Raw genomic sequence first — 23,252 nt, 5'->3', positions numbered from 1 at the left:
TCCTTTGTATTGAATAAAGCAACAGCATTTTGCCATGTTCTTATAAAGTTTAACAATTTTTCTGTAAATCACTGGCTAATTCAATGTCTTTTCTAAGGACCATTTGAAATGGATAAGGGTTCTTCATGGCCCCATTAACTTATATTAATATAAATTTATATTCTACTCCCTCTTGTCCAACAGATGATGCCATTGTAGTAGCTGTTCAAAAATTGTTTAAAATTGCTAACAATATACAACTTTGTGGCTTTTGAAGAAAACAGATACTCAAACTCATCGTTTCTCCCAAGAAACTATCATCTGCCACAAATGGAACAGAACAGGACTGGCTGCAAGACCTCGAGAATATCCTGAGCAGAACACGCCTACAAAGGCATACAATCCATATTTCCCAAACTGTGGTGCCCAAAGAATGCAAAAGCTAAGAGATTATTTCCAGCTGCTTCAGCAGTATACTCAGTATGGTCTGACTTAGATTAGACTAAAAAAGAAAGTCAGAATTAAGAAAATCAGAAAAAGTTACAAGAAAGATACTCAGGAAAAGAAGGAACCAGGATGAGATGTACATAAAGGGAACGGCAAAACAGCTGGGAGGTGGTGGTCCCAAGGACAGAAAAAGGGGGAGAAAGAGATGAGCTATCATAATAAATATTAGCATGTGGATGGTGCAATAAAGACAGTACTTTTAAATGTCCACAGCAAAAAAGATCAAATAGAAAACGGCTTCTCATGCAGCTGTACTCTTTTCAAATGACTAGAGGTCTGGTTTGATTATAGGTCCTCATACTATGAACATTGTTTACATTTCACAGATCTTGCATTTTATGCCAAGCTTATCAAATAGTTCCATGTGGGGAAAACCTCTGATTAAGCAGCAGGCATCAATTAAATCAATAAATAGTAAGTCTAGAGAATAGACCATACCACAAAAGTGCAATTAGTATACTTGCTAACTGTTCTTCCAGGCTACAGATACTACTCACCATATGAAAGTCTGAAATGTAATAGAAACACTGCAGTAAATGAGGTACATATGGAAGAAAAATGACGTACTTGGTGTTACATACAAAGCCAGATCCAAGAACAGAATTCTGTTTCTGTTAGAGCCAAAAGTGTTCTCACTAGATTATACTGACTATAAAGTTTTAATAATAAAGAAAAGCACTGAATGCAGATCATTCACAAACTAAATAAAAATAATCAATTTTATTATAGAAAGTATTTAGCTTATCAAAATGTACCTTTGAGATAGAAGAAAAAATAATAAAATATGTATTTATATAAGAAAGTGCTTTGATTCAGTTCTTTAGTTACTTTATACTTAGAAAAAAGTAAGCTTCCCCTTTTTTGGTTTATTTCACCTGCATTTAATAGTTGGACCATATGAGGAAATGTTCCCTCTAGATGCATTTTCAACATGAAAATGAATGCCTTCCTTCTTTGCTTAAACTGTATTTTTAAAAATTTAGGCTCATGCGGAACTACTTACTCTAGAAGACTCATATTAGATCCAAAAAACAGTCCTCTATTCTGAAATAAATAGCTTAAACTGGAAGTCAAACACCTGTAGATTCAGGATCTTGATAATGATTGCACATAATGCAAACAATATTCAAGTTGAAAACCAGACTTTCAGTATCATTTGTTTAAATAAAATATTAGAATGTTAAGTATATTTTTCTTATTATTAACTGATTTTACACATGAACTATTAAAAACTTTTACAGTTAATGTAATGTGAAATGTAAGTCTGAAAGATCTTATCTTTTCTTGGTGCAAGAAGAGTGTGTATTGAAAATGAAAACGTTACGAACAACTTTGAAATTATGAGCTTAAGTGACCAGAACCTGAAGTTTAAATAAAGAGCAGAATTTTCATGCAATTGTTGGATAACATAAGACTGTTATTTATAAATAACTTTTCATAAATCCAGCAAGAAATAAGTGTTTCAGAGACTTCTTCCTTTAGGATTCTCAATATAAACTCAACAGAATAAAACATCTCAAGTCCCAAGAGTATTTGAACTTGCCTCTGTGCAATGTTACACTTTTATAAAGCCCTAACTGTAGTGACAACCCTACACAAAGCTATCATGGGTGAATTAATCATTTGAATTAAGAACAGCAATGATGAAAGACAAAGTGTCAAAAAAAAATGTAGAATGTGCCAAAAGTTTTGAATATTTGGCATGCAATATAACTACAGAAAGGCTATCTATCTATCTACCTACCTACCTACCTACCTACCTACCTACAAGATACATCTATCTATATAAATTACAGACAGGCATATTCTAGAAAGTCATTACCTCTCAGAGATAGTTTATAGATATAAGTACAGCTGACCCTTAAACAACAAGGGTTTGAACTCTGCAGGTCTGCTTGTATGTAGATTTTTAAAAATAAACCTATTAGAAAAATTTTGGAGATTGGAGACAATTTAAAACAACTTGATGAACTGTGTAACCCAGAAATACTGAAAAAGTTTAGAAAAAGTTAGGTACTATTGTAAGAATACTGCATAGAATACATATGACATATACACACACATAGACATAGACACACACAGAGGCAGAGGGAGAGAAGAAAAGAGAAGAGATATATGCAATACAACGTAGTCCAGACAAAAGACTTAATACACAAAGAGTTCTTACTAATTGATAAGGAAAAGATGAGCAACTACCTAGAAAAAGAATGCAATTTTAATTAATGAGACTGACAAAAACCCAAAACTCTGTTAGAAACAGAGTAAAGAAATAGTAAACTGGTGCAGCTATTTAGACAGGCAATTTGACATCCCTTAACATCTTAAAGGTACATGCCCTTTGATCTAGCAATCTTTTTTGCTAGAAATTTATTTATATACATACTCACCCAAGTCATGAAAAATGCCACTAAAAAGGTGTTTACTGCAAAAAGTGTTTGTATAAAGGATTTAAATTAACCACAAGTTCACAGAGAAACAGACTATATTTTCCAAAATGGCTGTAACAAAATGCACTCTTTTTTCCATATGCTCTTATTCAAGGTTACCTGCTTAGGAAGTACTTAGGCATGTGAATTTTGAAACTCTACCTTAAAAATCCGACAATAACCACCACTAAAAAAAGAAAGAACTTTAAAAATAAGAAAGCAAAAGGCTAGAAATATTTTTGCAATTCCAATCAATTGAGGATTTTCCTAGTTAAAGCAGCTGAATAGTAAATTTATTTTTTTTTAATTTTTTAATGTTTCTTATTTTTGAGAGAGAGACAGACAGAGCATGAGCAAGTGAAAGGACAGAGAGAGAGTGAGACACAGAATGCAAAGCAGGCTCCAGGCTCCGAGCTGACAGTACAGAGCAGAATGCAGGCTCAAACCCACAAACCATGAGATCATGACCTGAGTCAAAGTCCGACGCTTAACAGATTGGGCCACTTAGGCGCCCCACTGAAAGGTAAATTTAATACAACACCAACAAAATTGTGTGATATGTAGTATTAATGATTATAATACAGTAAACCAAAAAACAAACAAAACAAACACACAAAAGAACTAAAGCTGTTTTCTCTCCCTTTTCCCAAATAGCCAGATTTTTATTCCTTCTGACATGTACACAAATCAGTGAAGCACAGAACCTGTTTCAATAAACCATGGCTGCGAATGATAGGAAAATAAAGCTAGAGTGAACTACTGAACTTCTAACCTCTGTCTCGTTGAAGAGGTGCTTAGTGGACAGGTGCTCCCATCCTTACTAAGAGTGAGCCCTCTTATATTCTGAACTATGCCTGCACATGAGTGTTGTTCAGAAAATACCACAAATCCTGCCTTAGTCAAAAAGGTGTCCAAGCAGACTGGAGGTTCCTCAAAAACAAAGAATTCTCAACACAGAATTACCATATGATCCAGCAATTCCATTCCTAGGTACATATCCCAAAGAAGTGAAAATGGGCTCAACAGACACTTGTATGCCAGTGTTCACAGCACCACTACTCACAACAGCCAACACAAAGGTGGCAACAACACAAGTGTCTAATAGATGAAAGTTAACAAAATGTGGCACGTCCATACAATGAAGTATTATCTAGCCACAAAGAGGAAGCTCTGATACCTGCTACAATTCGGATGGACCTTAAAAACATCATGCTAGGTGAAATAAGCCAAATATTTATGATTCTGCTTACATGAAACATGTACAGAATAAGCAAATTCATAGAGAAAGAAAGTAATGAGTACAGAGTTTGTGATGATGAAAACATCTGGAAACAGACAGTGGTCATGGTTGTAAAACCTGGGCAATGTAATTTATGCTGTTAATGTACACTTGAAAATAATTACAAATGGAAAAAATCTTGTTATGTGTATTTTACCACAATAAAAAAATTGAAAAAAAAAAGACTTCTGACTCAATGACTGAGATAATTTATACTTTATAGACAAAGTCTATCTTAAGAAGAAACATTTAACACCATAAATAAGGTTCACCTAAGGGCCATGACACTGATGTGGGTGGTGAAAAGAAGTTGTCATGTAAGTTTCTCTCACATGTATGTATATTTACAAAATTTTATTCAAAGGAGTACTAGAATGAATGTCTAACTGAAAGAATAAGTCACTATGAAAATGTCCCTCCTATTAACAAGTACCAAAGACATCCCAAATCATTCAGTACATCAAACAGGTAAAATATTTTATGATGAATAAGCAAATGTTGGATGCAGATCAAATGTGCACATAGAGGAAAGCTATGTCTGATTCTGGAAGATTTATCAGTATAAAATACTATTGAACACCTATTTAAAAAGTCTAAGCTAGGCTGGCTCATCCTGAAAAAGCAACATATTGCTACTGCTCTACATTTTAGGCCCAATTTCAAAACTTAAATGGGAGATGAAGCATATACATTCGGTTTCTTTTCTTTTTATTTGTATTTGTGATCAATATTGATGTTTTAGGATGTGAAATTTAAGGTGTGAGACCTTAAAATAGCATTAGGGATATCAGAGGAAGAAGGATTCAATCTAGGATTAGTTAGCAGGCAATTACTATTTAGAGGCCAATTACATCACATAATTTGAGGACAATTTGTAATTCCTGAACACTTCTGTAGCAGTAAAAACTCATCACAGATAGGTTGCTTTCCTTCCTGATTTGTCTGCACGACCTTTCCCAATTTTTTCATACAGCACTCCTGTATTTCTCTCCACCTCATACTACCCTCTCATCTCTAACACTTTTTTTAACACTTTTTTCCCCTTAGGTTTCCATGAAGTTTTGGCCCTTACCACTTGTTTACACTCAAATGAAAATAATAAGAAAATTATGGAATGAAAACACAAAATACACACTACAAAGAATTTTCAGTAAATCTGGGGTGCCTGGGTGGCTGAGTCATTTAAGCCTCCGACATTGGCTCAGGTCATGTTCTCATGGTTTTTGGTTCCAGCCCCCATTGCTCTGAGCTGACAGGAAGGAGCTTACTTCCTGCTGAGAGATCCCGCAGATGGATCCTCTGTCTCCCTCTCTCTTTGCCCCTCCCCTGACTGTTTTCTCTGTCTCCCTCTCAAAAATAAACATTAAAAAAAAAGAAAAAGAATTTTCAGGAAATCACAAAAGCTTACTAACATAAATTATTTTAAATGAAATTACAGAAACTCATTCTGGTTAGGAAAATAAATGTTTTTATACTACCCAGAGAGGTATCTGTAGAAAAGAAAACCCTTAATTGCTAAAAAAAAATTTACAATTTGTTAATAATATAGATATCATAAAACTTTATTCTTATTTTCATCTGGATACAAATTTTCTGCAATTTTATTTTAATGGAAAAACTTATAGATACTGTAATATAATGATATTTTAAAATATTTATTTATTTTGAGAGAAAAAGAACAAGTGGGGGAGGGGCAGAGAGAGAGAGAGGAAGAGAAAGAATCCCAAGTAAGCTCTATGCTGTCAGATCAGAGCCCTACACGGGGCTGAATCTCATGAACCAGTGAGATCATAACCAGCCAAAATCAAGAATCAGATGCTTAACCAACTGAGCCAGCCAGGTGCCCCAATATAATGATAGTTTTAAAATACAATGGACTACTTCAAACTCTTATCAAAATAATCCTAAGTTTTCTCAAATAAAGAAAGCCAAACTACTTCTGTTTCCATAGTGTTTTCCCCCTATTTGCAGTTGAAAAATCAAAAAGATGGTCTGAAATCTCCATGACCTTTTATGTCTATCCCTCTTTCTGTATGGTTATGAAAAAGTGTTATTATGACACAAAATGGGTCTCAGAGAGCTATACTGTTTAAAAATATAGGTTTCTTTTTTTGCCTAAGTAATTTTAATATAAATCGTATTAGTTAAACATTCATTAGATACTCACATAATAAAGGATAATAACAAGGAAAAAGCACAAAGGTCAGCGTGTCTACAATGAGCATGCAGCCTCTATCCTGGTTAGTAGTTGCCTCTCAGATCACTTGTAATTGCTCAATGAAGACTAACTTTATTCTTTACCATTCATGTGTTTCTACAAAGTCTCTGAACAGATGAAAACAACTGTATAATACTGTCAGAATACAGCATATACAGACAATACTAATTTTTTTTATTTCAAAATAATCAATTTTATGACAGTTCTACTAAAAATCAGAAAGAAAATAGGAACTGGTTAATACTAAAAACCCATGAAGTACAGGGGCAACTCGGTGGCTCAGTCAGTTACTTTTGGCTCAGGTCATGATCTCACAGTTTGTGCGTTCGAGCCCCACGTCAGGCTCTGTGATGACAGTGCAGAGCCTGCTTGGGATCCTCTCTCCCTCTCTCTCTTTCCCTTCCCTGCTCTCCCTCTCTCTTAAAAACAAACAAACATTTAAAAATATCCACTAAGTATAATACACTGAATTTATCTCTATACATGTTGGTAATTAAGAACTATAAAGCTCTACAAATTTATTTTTTACTTAGGGAACTTTTTAAAAAAGGACCATTACCTTGAATAAAACTTTATTTATAATGTTAGGCAGAATAACTTTCCCCAATTAAGACTTGCCTTTGGGAGACAGAACAAGAGACAGACTAGGCTCCAAGAAGAAACAGAATGAACTAGATGCTTTTCTTTTTTTTATTTGCTATCACTGACCATTCAAGCTCTTCCTCCTCCACATAATAACTAAAAGGGAAAAAAAAGCTTTACTGTTTTCATGTGGCAGAGGCTAGTACTTATCCCTCAACTACCATTCTCTCTTTTTCTAATTCACATGGCCTTAATTTATGAGCTGGGCACCCTACCACCTAGGGAAATACTGTTCTCAGCCTCTCTCAGAGTGGGGTGTAGCCATATGACTATGTTTTGGCCAAAGAGGTATATAAGCAGTAGTGAAATGGGGGACTTCCAGATACTCTACTTTAAAAGAATGGGCACATCTGCTGATTCAGTTGCCATTTACTGAAAGCTAACTATGCAGCTAGCACTATTCATGTAGTCTCCACGTAGTCATCATTGAAAAGTAAGCTGTCAGTAAGGTCTATCATCAAGTCAAGCACTACTATTACCATTTATATGTAGGAACTTAGACTTAACTTGCTTTAAATTTCACAGTTCTGAACTAGTAAATCTGGGATTTGAACTCAGGTCTCTGTAACTTCCAAGTTCATACTATGTGAACCACTATACTAGAACTTCACTCAATATCCTTAAAGTTCTTCACTGTTTTCTAGCATGGGGGAAGCAAAAATTTAAAAGTTACTCTCACGGTTGGAGGCAGTGGGATTCTAAATTCATTTCATTACATTTTATTTATTTATTTTTTTTAGTAGGCTCCATGCCCAACATGGGTTTGAACTTACAACCCTGAGATCAAGAGTCAGATACTCTACCAACTGAGCCAGCCAGGTGCCCCAAATTCATTTCATTTTATTTTATTTTATTTTTTATTTTTTTTATTTTTCAACATTTTTTATTTATTTTTGGGTCAGAGAGAGACAGAGCATGAACGGGGGAGGGCAGAGAGAGAGGGAGACACAGAATCAGAAACAGGCTCCAGGCTCTGAGCCATCAGCCCAGAGCCTGACGCGGGGCTCGAACTCACGGACCGCGAGATCGTGACCTGGCTGAAGTCGGACGCTTAACCGACTGCGCCACCCAGGCGCCCCTCATTTCATTTTAAAACCTAAGTTAATTTGCACTGAGAAGCCTGGAAGAAGCCACAGGAACCTTGGGTGTTGGCTATTTTTTTTTTTTTTTAATAATTTCTACTTACCTTAGGTATATAGAACCTAAAATTTGAGATAATAAAACAAATGACAGTAAGATAAGCTTCACTAGCAAAAGTCCTGATGAAAAAAAAAAATCTACTTTTTACTCTAGTAATTGAGTCAGAAACAAACCCAGTATCCTGACATATCTCCTAAAGGTTTCGTTGTAAAATGACTATAACATAGTTACTCTTTCTAAAACACACCAGAGTACAAACTACAACCACCAGCCATATTAAAAAAGAATAGAAAAAACTAAACTCCCTAAATGGAAGTTATGTAAAATCAGACCACAAAAACCTCTGAAGGCCATACCTTCAATACTTGGCTGCATTTCTTCTGTTTTTGGAACAAAAATTCTGATTATGCTTGTGTTGATATAAATCAAAGGTAAGCTGCGTGAAGTCAATGTATGGCTCCTCATGGGCTGACCAGGAGATTTTCTTTTCTCTTTTTGGGTCCTTGGTAATTTTGCTTGAAATATACTTGCAATGGCATTAAGCAAAGGAAAGCAAAGGACAATATCAAAAGCTTGTGCTGAAAGAAGAATTTCATGAAGAAAATGAGGGGAACCATCCGTTAAACCTTCAGATAACTTATGAAAACTTCTTCGCTCATTTCTTGATATTAACTTGTGGCGGACATTTTTTGTTACAGCTTTTGTGTATGTCAAAGAGAGAAATCCATGCTGCTGATGAGAGCCATCTAGGAGTTTTGCTGTTGTCTGTTCCAGAAAGAGGAAATCACAATACAAACTTCATTACAAAAAAGAAAAAAAAAAAACTATGTGAAAGCAGAAAATAATCTCAGTTGATATTATAATCTTTTACTATGTCTACACCCTCTGATGAGCACATTACTGATCAATTCCACACATGGGGAAAAACCATCTAAGACTTGGAATGCTGAACTGAAAATTAGAAATCCTGAGTTCTAGTCTAGATCTTGAGAGAGGCAATTAAACTTTGTTGTATCTGTGTCTATGATTTCTACATTCTCTGTGATATTCAGAATTTGCAACAAGACATCTCCGGATTTTACCTTTTCATTCTTGATAATTTTTCATTAAAAGTACCAATGTGGATCACAGAGACGTTGTTTATGCAGATGAAACTGAAATAACCATGTAATGTTCTTCCATTTGTAATCAACAAACAATCTGAATAGAAAAGATGATTGACTTCCCTCGACTTAATTAACATTTATGAGAGCAGAGTTTTTTCTTTTAATAATTTGGCTAATGTATATGAGACTAAGCCCATAAAAAGAGCTTCATTGATACCATGCTTTGATAACTAAACCAATCATTTAATGCATGTTTATTGGAGATAGTAACATAACACAAAAATAAAACATCTGTCTTTTAGAACTTGCTTATTTTCAGTGGCTATCATTCTGTTTACAAAACCTAACTATCAACTCTCTCACAATTCAAACTCCTATTCCTTGAGTTTAATGCTACATAAATACACATACGACATTTGACTGACAGTAAAAATTATAACATTATATCATCAATACTTCTGACAAAACATGTCCAATTATATTCAAATTACACACTATAAACAAATTGTAGTAAAACAGCATACTTTGAAGAGTGAAATAAAATGCATACTTTCTATTTTTCAACATTAAAGGACAGCTCTTAAAGTTTTCCTGAACCAATTAATGTACATAAAATCCTATTTTACACATCACTCAACATAAAGTTAAGGTGTTATACACATTTCCAACCTCTCTTCCCAGGGCCTGATAAAGTTTTTAGGTTATTATAGTCCAATGCGTGATGTTGAGAGAGGAAGTGCACTGAGAAAGAACAACAAACAGGAAAAAAGTGAGAGTGGCAAAGCAGCAAAGTGCCCAGGCCTATGTTATCCCAGCACTGGTGAAGCTCTTTTGCTTCCATTTTCTTCCTCTCACATTGCTACCTATCACCTAGTGACACAGCAAGGGGAAAATAGTAGGCATTTTAGCTGTCACTGTTGATTTTGTTTTTAATCTGGACTTTACAATGAACAAAGGTAAGATAAAAGTTAGTTATCTTTGTCTATGTTCTTTTTTAACCTCATTTTCTGACCATTAAAAATAACCTGGGAAGTAGGCATTAAATGGATGTGCAAAATAAGAAATTTCCTGTAACTGTCCTGCTGCCTTCAGAGGTGTTTTTTTGTTTTGTTTTTACTGTTCCCAACTTTCTAGCTGCCTCTCTGATTTCCCTTTCCTTTTGCTTTCTACACGGAAAAGGAAATACAGTAAAGCAAGAAAACGTGCTACCAGTCTTATGTCCATCTTGCTAGGTAACAGGAAACACTGGATGGAGAACGATGGCTGTGATATAGCCCAACAGCAACAACACTGTCTGTATTTAGATGTTTAAACTGGACTTGGGGGGCAGGGTTATAATCAACCACTAATCTAAATAACCTAACTCAAATCCTCCTTAATGGCTATGCTTGAATCCTGGAAACAGTATAAAAGGTGCTTCAGTGTATGAATGTTTTGATTTGGAAAACATATTTTAAACATATTGAACGTAGGTACTCTTGAATGTAAACTCCCCATGAGAGAAAGTTTGTTGAACTGTTGTATCCTCAACTCCCTTAATGTACAAGGAACAAAATGAAAAAATAAATGAATACTAGCTGGAGTGAGATAATGTAAATATTACTTTTCATATGGTAATAATCAGCATCTTATACTCTTTAAAATGAAAAGTTAGAAAACACTGATAATTAAAGAAGTATTATAAAAATGCAGAAAAATTTTAAAGGGCATTAATAAGTTTGGGTTTTTTCATGAATATACATTAAAATTATTAAGTACGTAAAAAAATTAAGAATGTTTCTCAGAGACACCAATACCATTCAAATAAAAATAAAACTGAACAGAATTTCCACTGATATAAAAGCCACATGTAGAGACGTTTTTTCCAGACTAAAATTCCAGAAAAAATGTCAGAATCCAATTAGAAACTAGCATTTGCTATTCAAATACAATATTAAACAACTGTTTAAAATATTTGACTAATTTTATCACCTTTTTAAAGATCTAGGTCTTAAATTCCTTTTGAGCTACAAAAAAGAGGAAATAGTTCACACATGCTAAGAAAACATCTAATGTTTGCAATGATTTAAAAAATTCTTGGGGCGCCTGGGTGGCGCAGTCGGTTAAGCGTCCGACTTCAGCCAGGTCACGATCTCGCGGTCCGTGAGTTCGAGCCCCGCATCAGGCTCTGGGCTGATGGCTCGGAGCCTGGAGCCTGCTTCCGATTCTGTGTCTCCCTCTCTCTCTGCCCCTCCCCCGTTCATGCTCTGTCTCTCTCTGTCCCAAAAATAAATAAAAAACGTTGGAAAAAAAAAATTTTTTTTTAAATTCTTAAGAGAATTGCTATTATCATTGTGGTAATCTGTTCTTAATATTTTTAAATTATATGCATTTGTATTGACTTTAAGAATGGCGTTTAAAATAATTAGCTTAATGACATATCCAGATATATTGTACCACTTAGAAAAGAATAAGGTTCTAAACTTCTAAAAGCCACTGGTGGACAGTCTAGTGTTCATCCTATATCCAGCAATGACAGGCATATAGCCCTGTCCAGATTCAAGATCACCAAATACGGTAATGTGGATTAGTTGTGAGAAGGAAATGGCATAATAGAAAGGGGAAAAAAGCAATCTAAGTAAAAGCCATAAAAGAAAAGACAAAGCAGTCTGGTCAACTCTTGATTATTCAATACATGCACAATTTAAAAAACATTACACTTAATGTCCTACACTTCTATTTTCTTATGCTGATGGTAAAGTTAGTTTGTAATTACAAAACCAGAGTGAAAAACAGTATATGCAAGTAACTCAGAAACAAATTAGATGGTACTAGAAAATCAGTCTATGAGTTAAAAGTAAAGTAGAGTTCATTTACAAAGTGGATGACACAGAGGAAGATAAAAATCAAGAGTTGACTCTATGGATAGTTCAATTCCTTCTCTGGTTTCCTGTTAGTGGGAGTTCTGTAGCATAATTTTAAAATGATTTCTTACAGAAGGAAAGAAGCCAGAGCAATTACTGAAAGGGTCCTGCTTGCTGATGGGTCGAACCAACAAGGTGCGTCTGTTCAGCTTGTCAGTACAGGAAAGGAAGACACCTCCACATTGCCCCAAAGACCAACACTCTTCCCCAAGGCTTGAGGTGATGGACAGGAGCAAAGAAGGTGAAAAGACAAAAAGCAATAAAAGCCATAAGCAAAAAAATCTGGATAGTTTTAATTTTGCTCAAGTTTGCATGGGCTCAGGTTTGAGCCCCTGCTAGGTATGGCCTCTGTCTGGACCATCTTCTGCAAAAGCATTGTTAATGGAAGTAAATGAAAAATAATTGCTTTTAGTGTCAAATTACTACTATTAGTTTATGATAAAGGACAATCCAACATGAACTCACTTATGAATAGGAAAAACTTCTAAAACATCAACATAATAGTACATTAATGATAAAACATTTTAATAAAAGCAATCCTACCTTTGATTTTTGAAAAATTTACTTAAAAGCTATAATAGGAAAATGGTTACAAAACACAAGCATTTAAAGGAGTAGTTTTATTTTGTAATGTAATTTTGGAAGAATAGGTCAAAAAGAATTTATCTGAGCTCTAATTCTTGCAACCATTAGTCCTATTGCATGAATGAACAAAGATAAACAGTTTATAATATATTTTCAAAAAATCATAATTACTAAATGAGTCTCACCACAGGTTTTTCTTTGCACTGTAGAAATACTCCTTCAAAATGTCCTGACTGCCAACCTTCCCCTGGCCTGGAAAACATAAGTTCACCTTATCTGTTCTTTTCAATTTTTCTGAGTTAAAAACTGAGCATATATAACTATTTCAAATAGTTACTATGTAAACAACACTACACTGAACTGAAACGTGGAACTGACAATGCAATCAAGAACAATTTATTTTAGCACCACACCCTGGGTAGTTTTGCATAATAGAAGCATTTGTCTTATTGGTAAAACTGTATACTTATTGATTGGTTATTTATTTCTACCTTATCTCTGAGACCACAAGGCCCCTAAAAGCATGATTTATGTTTATTTTTCTTACAATACTACATCCTCAGTGCTTAGCATAGTGCACATAACACACAACAAATATTTTGAATAAATCAATGGGTAAATATTTAAAACTTACATAATTTAACAGTAAAGTCATTGATGATCTAGAACATAGATTATAATGTTCACATCATCAGAAAATTATTACAGCTATAACATAATAATCGTGTATCACTTGAAATAATCATGTATCACATGTATCTATATCTATCATATAGAGATATACTATTCAGGAGGATCTAAAGAGCTAAACATTACATTATCAAAGATCAATTAATGATTCATGGTTAGTATAAAAGAAAATATATGCTTCATAACATTCTACTATTACAACAGGTTTTAATATATACCCAGCAAAATATTTTGAACTTCGTAATTATGACACAATTTTTTGGCTAGATAGATTTGATAGTCATTGACATAAGCAATAGGATATGTGTGACACGCAATATGATAAGTAATAAAAATTCAAATGTTTTTAATGCAGAATTAGAAACCTGTTAAAGAAAAAAGATTCTGTTTTTAGGGTATATGATGCACCAGTAAAAGTACAGAAACAGATGTGGTTCTGCAGGCACTCAATAAATAACTGCTGAATGAAAATTATGAATCCAAAAAACAGACTTTAAGGCTGTTTCTATACTAAATTAATATGAAACTAAAAATATGATGCTGTTTAAAAAATAATTTTAAAAAATGTGTTTTATTATAATTCAATTAAAAAATACAAATTCCAGAGTAGTATTCCAGAATAGCAAAAAAAAAAAACCCCAAAAAACTCCAAAAAGTGCTAGTTATTTTGTATTTGGGAAAAATTAATGACAACATTGCTATGTATCTTTGTGAGGATATGTAAAACTTTACTTTTTGGGGGCGCCTGGTTGTTGCAGTCGGTTAAGCATCCAACTTCAGCTCAGGTCATGATCTCGCGATTCACGAGTTCAAGCCCCGTGTGGCGCTCTGTGCTGACAGCTCAGAGCCTGCAGCCTGCTTCAGATTCTGTGCCTCCCTCTCTCTTTCTGCCCCTCTACCACTCACACTCTCTTTTCCTCTCAACAATAAATAAACATTTAAAAAAAACCCAAAATACAGTTGTTTAAAACTTTATTTTTTTACTATTATTTATTATAAATAAATTATATTTGCCCACAATAATACTTTTGATAGAAAGTTATTAGGGCAAGAAAAATCTGGTTCTAGGAATATCTACCACATGTATATTAGTCAAATGAGAGATTAAGAAAAGTCTCCAAAGCACAAAGGGCCATGAGATGTCGCTCCATTTTAATCTGTGATTTAACTCATATGGAGAGTGGACAGCAAGTATACAGCAAAAACAAAACCATCCACTATGTCTCCAGTATCTTTGCAAATATAAAAAATAACAAACTGAGATGATTAGTAAAAGCAGCTCATTTAATATGGCAATATGGGTATTTATGAATAGATTTGCCATCGCATGAAACAAAACTTTGTTATATTCCATATATGAATGAATACCAAGTAAAATTTATCAATTTATCTGTTAAGAACTCTCTTTGGGAATAAGTACAGCACTTCAAAAAATAACAAAATATAAAAATTCTTATATAAGACTGTGTTCAAAGAAAGCATAGCTTTTCCCATATTTATTATTTACCTGCTTCTATAGTGATCAATATTGAAACTTTCTATTTTACATTTCACTTTGGTATATACATCCTGAACATCTATGGAAGCACTGAGATCTTCTAGTTCACTGACCATACAAAGCTCTGCAATAAGAAGCAAACATAATCAGCATTGACCTCACAATCAATATTAAAACCTTGTGTTTTACATTTAATGTTCATGTATACATCCTTAACTCCTAGAGAGGAAATGAGACTTTCTGTTCATTAACCATACAGGATTCTACAATAATAAGGAAAAGTAACATCAATATAGGCCTCACGATTAAGATAAAGCACCTATTTCAAGACAGAAGAAATCCATTGATGCTTGAAGTACTGTATCTAACAATCTTTGCATACTTTTAGTGAAAATGATATAACACATCAATGAAACCAATGAAAAAATTACTTGGCTTTTGGAATGAATTTTAATATAAAAAGACAAAATTTACATATTGCTAATAGAAAGCAACTAAATTAGACCTAATGATGTTTGTTTACTTTAAATGACAGTGATAAATAAAACTAGGTTCTACTATTTCTTTGAAAAATATGTTTAATATTTTACCTTTTTAGCAGAGAAGAAAAGTAACCCTGTACCTGTGCCTTTATTTTCAGGATCTGGAGCAAAGAGCTTTATAGTAATTTTGGGGAGAACCCACTGCATCCACAGACTAACACGGCCACTGGATCCACCAATGTTACTTGTAGTTTGTTCCAAGGTAACAGAATCTGAAAATGGTGAGTCATCACCTGCTTGTACAGAATCTCCCTGGAATGAGAAAAAACAAGTGTGTAACAAAGAAAAATAACTATAAAAAATGATAAATTTTGAAGGCTCGACTTCTGGAAATAAAGTTTTACCAGATTATGGCCATATTCATTCATTTACCTATTGCCTATGGCTACTTTTTAGCAGTTAAGTAGTTCCTATAGAGATACTATGGGCCACAAAACCTAAAATATTTACTATCGAGCCATTTATACAGTTTGTCTACCCCTGCTATACAGCACTTATGTATGAATCTGCAATATCCATAGCAAAGTGATTACCATAATAAGCATGGAGTAAGAAATAGAACATTTATTATGTCTCACATATTACAAGAAGACATTAAAAAGTTGGATTTGATAATAGTTCTTTTTTAATTTTTTGAAGTAATTTCTACACTCAACATGGGGCTCAAATGCACAACCCCAAGATTAAGAGTAGCATGTTCTACCAACTGAGCCAGCCAGCCAGCTAGGCACGCCGACAACAGATTTTTACAATGACTTATATGGCTAAACGGCTCAAGGTAAAGACCATGAGCTTATTTAATTCAACAAATACATAATGAAGTACGAATATGTAATTTCCCACATTTGGAACTAACAAACTTTCTGTAAAAGGTTTGTTTGGTAGTCCTTGTTTTCGTTAAATGTTTTCAGCAGCTGTTACATGGTCTGGAGAAAATTATAAATCCTGGTTTGGAGTTGGATAACTTCAGCCTCAAGACAGGAAGAGATGGTGTCAGGGATAGTGATCACTCTCACGTATTGTGTTATTTTAAGGACTAGCTACCAAGTATTTGGGCTCTTAAAATCCCACCTTTGCAGTCCATTTAAAACTTTCAAAAATACTCAGGAGCCCAAACCCATTCTCTGAGAACTGATCAAATACACTATAGTATGCTTATTTACAAGACGTGTATATATTTTTAAACTTTAGTTATATGTACTTAAACATAGTCTGGTAAAGCAGCATGATACACTAGGTTAAGGACTTCTTCAGACCCTATTCATGTTTGTTTCCTCCTCTGCAAAATGGTTATTTTGATACTTATCTTTTAGAATTGTTGTTAAGAAGAAAAAAGAACATGAACATAAAGTGATTACATATAATAAACAATTCATAATTAGTAGGTATAATTATCGCCAACAAATGGAACGACTACTTACAAATTGTATGCTCACAGTCTTACAAAATTTGGTATTCTATCTATACCTTCTTGCCTTTCTCATTTTGTCATCTTTCTAACTTTAGCACCTTTTCCTTTGCCATATATACTCAACTTCTAATAGTTCTTTGTTGCTTTGAATGTCTCAAACAAAATGTTCACTTCCTATGCCAAGGAGTCATGACCAGTAGTCAACAGCCAGAACAAAACATCCCTTAAAATTTAATAGAAGACAACACAACATGGTCAGTATATTGCTTTCTATGGATAGTTTCTCAGGACAGAAGCCACTCATCTCTTAGTCAAGCCATTAGTCTGACAGCTAACAACAGGGACGATGAGTAAAACCTTATGTAAATCCAAAAATTTCTGCTCTCATTAGCACAGGCATGTATTCTACTCAGGTATATTCAGCGCCTACATGAAGTTTTTACCTTGACCTCATGATAATTTTTACAATCTCTTTCAATCAGAAGAAAATTTAATTTCCTTGAACACCCCAAAGGAGACTTAATGGGGAAGATTTTCACAAAAGAACAGACAAGTACTTATTGTTGGAATACTTAGACACCAAACACAGCAAAGCAATAGTGTCCTGTGATTTACTGTGACAGAAAATTATAGACTTAAATCTGAAGATAGTGAAGCCATTCCTTGTTACATTTACACCAAACAAGGCAAACAACTTCCTGTTCGTGATGTTTTCATATAAATGCTTCTCCAAAATAAATAGTCCTAATTCTGCTACAGCTGAAATTCTTACAATTTGAGAAGCGATACAAAAATTCAGGGTTTTGGTTGCTGTCTAAAGTAACACAACATCTAATGAAAAGCACAAACTAATCCCAGAAAAGGATGCATTTTACAAAGTCAAATTCAATAAAAGATAATATAATATAGTCAACATGCCTTTCTTTATGGGTAAATTCTTATAGCAGAAGCATTCATAAATTAAATTTTCCTTCAACAGTTAGAAGAACATCATACTCCCAAGAATGGAAACTGTGGAGAAAGCAGCACCTCAAATCAATGAGACCTAGATTTTTAAATATTGTTAGGTATATTCAGTAGGAATGCTAAGAACATGGTGGCTTCAAATTTAATAACTAAGCACTTTTGAAAAAGTTGCTCTCCCTCCTCATGCAGTTTCAGTTTTCATTTTGGATTTACAACATTTGGTGTGGTATTGTTAAATATGTTTGTGCATTAATTTTCTGCTCTATTTCCAAATCTATATAGCAAAAATAGAGCCAGAATTGAAGATGCTGAACTATTTTCCCACACCTCTTTATGCCAAGTTCTAAAATACACAGTTCAATTCTTTCACCATTCTGTTGCAAATTGACCAAAAGACTGAGTTTATTTTCCTAGCTGAATTTATCTTTGTTCATCTGGAAGAGCAAACACTGCAGCCCTTCATCCTTGGCCTGCTTTAGAGTTCAGGGATGATCATAGTTTTGGCCACACTGCTCCACTCCCTTATCAAAATAACTCCAGCATTCTTGTTCAATCACAAAACTTCCCAAAGGGCTAAACACTTCCACCACGGTTTGTACTTAAGTCAACAGTGACAAGTGGCCTGCTGTGGTTTGCACTACCTTTGCTCTCGCTATTTCAATGCAAGGGTGGGGAAAATGATGAACTGTTTTTAAGCTTCGTACTTACGCCTCTTACGCCTATTTCCCCTTCTACCACTATCCAGATGGATATTCAGGAAGCTAGAGCTATATTCACTGAAAAGTATGGTACTTCCTACCAACATGTCAACATTAAAAAAATTACTCATAAAGTATAAATCACCCAAGGATCATATAAACAAATACTCCTACTTAATACAGATAATTGTTAAGAATGTACTTTTTAAAACCAGATTCATTTGTAGTGAACTCTTCATAGTCAAAATAATGAATGTATTTGATGCAAATGAGAAAAACAGTACTTTATATAGTAGCAATTTTTAAAAATTTATGAACTTATTTGAATGCAAATATTAATTAGAAACGAAAAATTTAAAACTGTGATTTCAAAGCATTCCCTAGATACATAATCTATATAAATAAGCACAACAAATTTAAGGTGACCTCATAGCAACTCCTTATTAGATATGTCCCCTGAGGCAAGGGAAACAACCAAAAATAAACTATTGGGACTTGATCAAAATAAAAAGCTTCTGTAGAGCAAAGGAAACAATCAACAAAACTAAAAGGCAACTTATAGAATGGGACAAGATATTTGCAAATGACATATCTGATAAAGGGTTCATATCCAAAGTATATGAAGAACTTATAAAACTCAACACCAAAAAAAATGAATAATCCAATTACAAAATGGGCAGAAGACAACATGAATAGACATTTTTACAAAGAAGACATCCAGATGGCTAACAGACACATGAAAAGAAGCTCAACATCACTCATCATCAGAGAAACACAAATCAAAACTATAAGGAGATATCACCTCAAAACTGTCAGAATTGCTGAAATCAGCAACACAAGAAACAACAGGTGTGTTGGCAAGAATATGGAGAAAGGGGAACCCTTTTGCACTGTGGGTGGAAATGCAAACTGGTGCAGCCATTCTGGAAAACAGAACAACCCTATGATCCAGCAATTGGGTAACTACTATTTACCCAAAGGATACAAAAATGCTAATTCAAAGGGATGCACACTGATGTTTATGGCAGCATGATCTACAATTGTCAAGATATGGAAAGAGCCCAGTGTCCATTGGTAGATGAATAGATAAAAAGATGTGGTTTGTATATATTATACATATATATGTATATGTGTATACACACACACAATGGAAAATTACTCAGCCATAAAAAGAATTAAATCTCACCATTTGCAACAACATGGATGGAACTAGACAGTATAATACTAAGCAAAGTCAGTCAGAGAAAAACAAATACCATTTGATTTCACTCACATGTGGAAGTGAGGAAACAAATCAAACAAAGGGGGGAAAACAGAAAGGCAAACCAAGAAACAGACTCTTACCTATAGAGAACAAACTGATGGTTACCAGAGGGAAGGTGGGTGGGAGAATGGGTGAAATAGGTGAAGGGGATTAGGAGTGAACTTGCTGTGATGAGCACTGGGTGTTGTATCCAAGTGTTGAATCACTACATTGTACACCTGAAACTAATATTACACTGTATGGTAACTAACTGGAATTTAAATAAAAACTTAAAAAACTGGCATGAGGTGGTTCATTCCTCAATCTCCAGTAATTATTTATAATGCACTTATTTTCAGTTAAATTTAAAGTGAATATGGGTCAAAATAGGTGCCCAGGGTTAAAAGACAAAAACTTCTAGGTATAAAATAAATAAGTCCTGGGGATGTAATGCACAGCATGATGACTATATAGGTAATAATGCTGTATTGTGTGTTTGAAAGTTGGTAAGAGAGTAGGTTTTAAATGTTCTCATCACAAGAAAAAATAACTTGTAACTATGTATGGTGATGGATGTTAAGCGCGCGCGCACACACACACACACACACACAACACATATTTTTTAAACTAGAAGCAATTTTAATCACTGAATCAATGAAGGATAAGAATGTAAGTCAAATTTTGCCATGAAGCAAAACTTACAACATTAGAGGTTAATGTGTTAATTTTTACTTTTGGTTGAGTTGTAAATCAGTATTCTCACATACACTCAGCATTTTATATTTTTTTCTTATATAACAAAAGTTTTGCTCCTCCTTCTATGTGGTACAGAATTGTCTCTAGGAAGCAGAATCCATTATGAGCTAAATTTCGCAGTCCACCTACATATTATGTGTATGCACATATCCATGCCATATTATAAATTCCTCTTAGGATAAAAAGACTCTGTTTTAAATGTTTAATTTTTTAAAGATGAATATTATTAAGTATCCAATTAAAAAAATGTGAAAACACAAGAGAATAAACCCCAAAAAGGAAAGACTTATGTATCTTAGCATAGATAAACAAGGTATCCTAGAGACTCTTAAACACAATTCTGAGGTATATATAGGTTTGAGGGCTTGATTTTGTACTGCCACATGTTTTCAAAAAACTTCTAGGTATGAAATTAAAAGTAAAGGGGTTTCGGGCTAGAAACAACCCCTGTAGTCCATCAAAGATATAAACATACAAAACCTCTGTGGGAATAGGGCCTCAACCACTATGTAAAAGTCTCACAGGCTAATGAAAAACTCTTAATATAAGGTTACATAACACATAAGGAAACAATCTACTATGAGCAAGAGTTAACAACAGGATTAGACTCTCAAAAAATTTGGACAAATCTGATAAAAAATATAAAATAATTATGTTTAAAACAAAAGACCAAAACTTTTTAAAAAATAAACTCATACAGTTTTATGAATTCACATTGTAATATATTTGAAGAGACTTAATATATACATGCTGTAGAGTATAATAAATCAGATTTATTTCAATCATAATGAGTTGATATTCCCAAATCATTTAACATCCACATATTCAAGAACAATGTGTTTAAAACCCAATCTGCACACCAAGCATTGTACGGGTTGCTTAAATTAGGGTTATCCACTAATAATAAAGGTAAGAGGGGATGGATGGTAGTGGAGAGTTATTTCACATCCAGTATTTCCCACTGAGTAAGTAACATATTCAAATATACAGCCAAATTCTTCAAAATTAATAAAAATAAGTTAAAAATGGAATCCAAAGGATCACAGTAACATATCTAATATGCTAGAACTCAAAAGTAAAGGAATGAAAATTACAAAGATCATTTATACACAGTTCTAGCAGCACAATAAACAAAGAGAAATGAGAAATGAAAACTTGGGCACAAAGTTTGAATTCTGGATGAATTAAACCACAGACTGAGTCATAGATGGAGCATTCATACACACAGGAGAAAACAATGATTGTATTTTCAGATGTCATCATTTACTGGCTAATTCTCAAAGGCGTAAATTTAAACTCATATGGATACATAGTTAACCTTGATCCCCACATAACTATTTTCTTGAGAGGAGAAATTAAACATTAAATATTCAAATACATAGACACCTTCTAATTTGCAAAGTTAGATCAAAGCCCTAACAGTATTCACAAAAATCTTCCTGCCATTTATGGCAAATAAAGGAGCTAAATTATTTTAAGATATTTCTCAGGGAACAAGTATCCCAAATAACTGTAGGTTTCAAATCCATATTGGACTACTCACCTCTTTTCTTGACCACAGTATGTAAACAAGAGAAGATGGTACATTCTGAAAATATTTGCCACTTTTTCCTTCATAAGTCTGTATTACCTTTTGTAAGCTGCTTTACATGGTCTTCCTCCAATGGATATGTCTTTTGCATTATGATTCTTTCATTTTCAGATCTTTTTCACATAGGTCAGATTAAATCCATGGCTAACGCAAAACTAATAAGCTCACTAATGAACATTTTCATTGCTTATGTTTACAACTCATCAGAAAGAATCCTCAATATTTTAAATTTAAATGAATTGCAGGAATGTAAGGATCTTGTTATAGAAATCAGAATTTATTTTTTTAATTTTTTTTGTTAAGTAGGCTCCATGCCCAGTGTGGAGCTTAAACTCACGACCCTGCAATCAAGACCTGAGCTGAGATCAAGAGCTGAAACTTAACTGACTGAGCCACCCAGACACCCTAGAATGAATTTCTTTTTATGTGACTGAGAAAATCTCTCCCTTTGTTAATCTCTCCCTTTATTAATTTCCCCATTTTGGCTCATGAGGACATCATTCTTCTGGCTTTTTCTATTATAATACACCTAATAAAACAAAACTGCTACTAATGTTATATTTATTTTCAAGATTCTTCTCAAATGTTACTTCCTCTGCAAAACACCCAAAGATACTAGAGAATAAATTTGTTAATCATACTTCTATAATTACAGGGCATGTTCATCTCTATTACATCTCATATTAGGGCTACCATGTCCTTTTGTGTAGGTTGGACAGTGCACAATAGAGAGCACCATTTATACTGTACTTTGTATGAATGGCAGTCCCTAGATCTATGACCAACAGGTGCGACCACTCCATGAAAGCCTTGTCTTTTCCAGTCTTTCAATGTTTTTTTAAATGTCTCTTTCTAAAAGCCCACTTCCCAAAATAGGTAGTCATGTTTATCTGGACATCCCAGTAAATAAAGTACTTAGCAGTCAATTGTTTAATGGAACACTCTCCTTTCTGCCAGTGGAATGTCTCTATGACTTAACTTCATTTATTAATTTCACTTATACTATCCTTGTTAGCAACTTGTCACCCCAAGCTTTGATTACTCTTCTAAAGTATTTCACAAAGTGTATTCT

At 33.9% G+C, this 23,252-nt stretch overlaps 1 protein-coding gene across 10 annotated transcripts in view; it reads right to left on the bottom strand.

The window, feature by feature from the left end:
- Nucleotides 1–23,252, bottom strand: part of VPS13B (vacuolar protein sorting 13 homolog B) — an 805,543-nt gene that overhangs the window by 337,753 nt on the left and 444,538 nt on the right. For 6 of the 10 annotated variants that reach the window (XM_058699594.1, XM_058699588.1, XM_058699591.1 and 3 more), the window contains 4 exons: nucleotides 15,596–15,767; nucleotides 14,983–15,097; nucleotides 12,272–12,413; nucleotides 8,548–8,956 (listed from right to left, as the gene is read on the bottom strand). In XM_058699594.1, coding sequence (XP_058555577.1) covers nucleotides 8,548–8,956; nucleotides 12,272–12,413; nucleotides 14,983–15,097; nucleotides 15,596–15,767 — 838 coding nt within the window. Of the gene's footprint in view, nucleotides 1–8,547; nucleotides 8,957–12,271; nucleotides 12,414–12,970; nucleotides 13,038–14,982; nucleotides 15,098–15,563; nucleotides 15,768–23,252 lie in introns of those variants that run through there. The other 4 variants (XR_009253621.1, XM_058699592.1, XM_058699595.1 and 1 more) reach the window with 4 other exon arrangements.

This window comes from Neofelis nebulosa, chromosome 14 (assembly GCF_028018385.1).
Source record: "Neofelis nebulosa isolate mNeoNeb1 chromosome 14, mNeoNeb1.pri, whole genome shotgun sequence".
NCBI lineage: Eukaryota > Metazoa > Chordata > Mammalia > Carnivora > Felidae > Neofelis > Neofelis nebulosa.
This window is presented reverse-complemented; position numbering and strand designations above follow the sequence as displayed.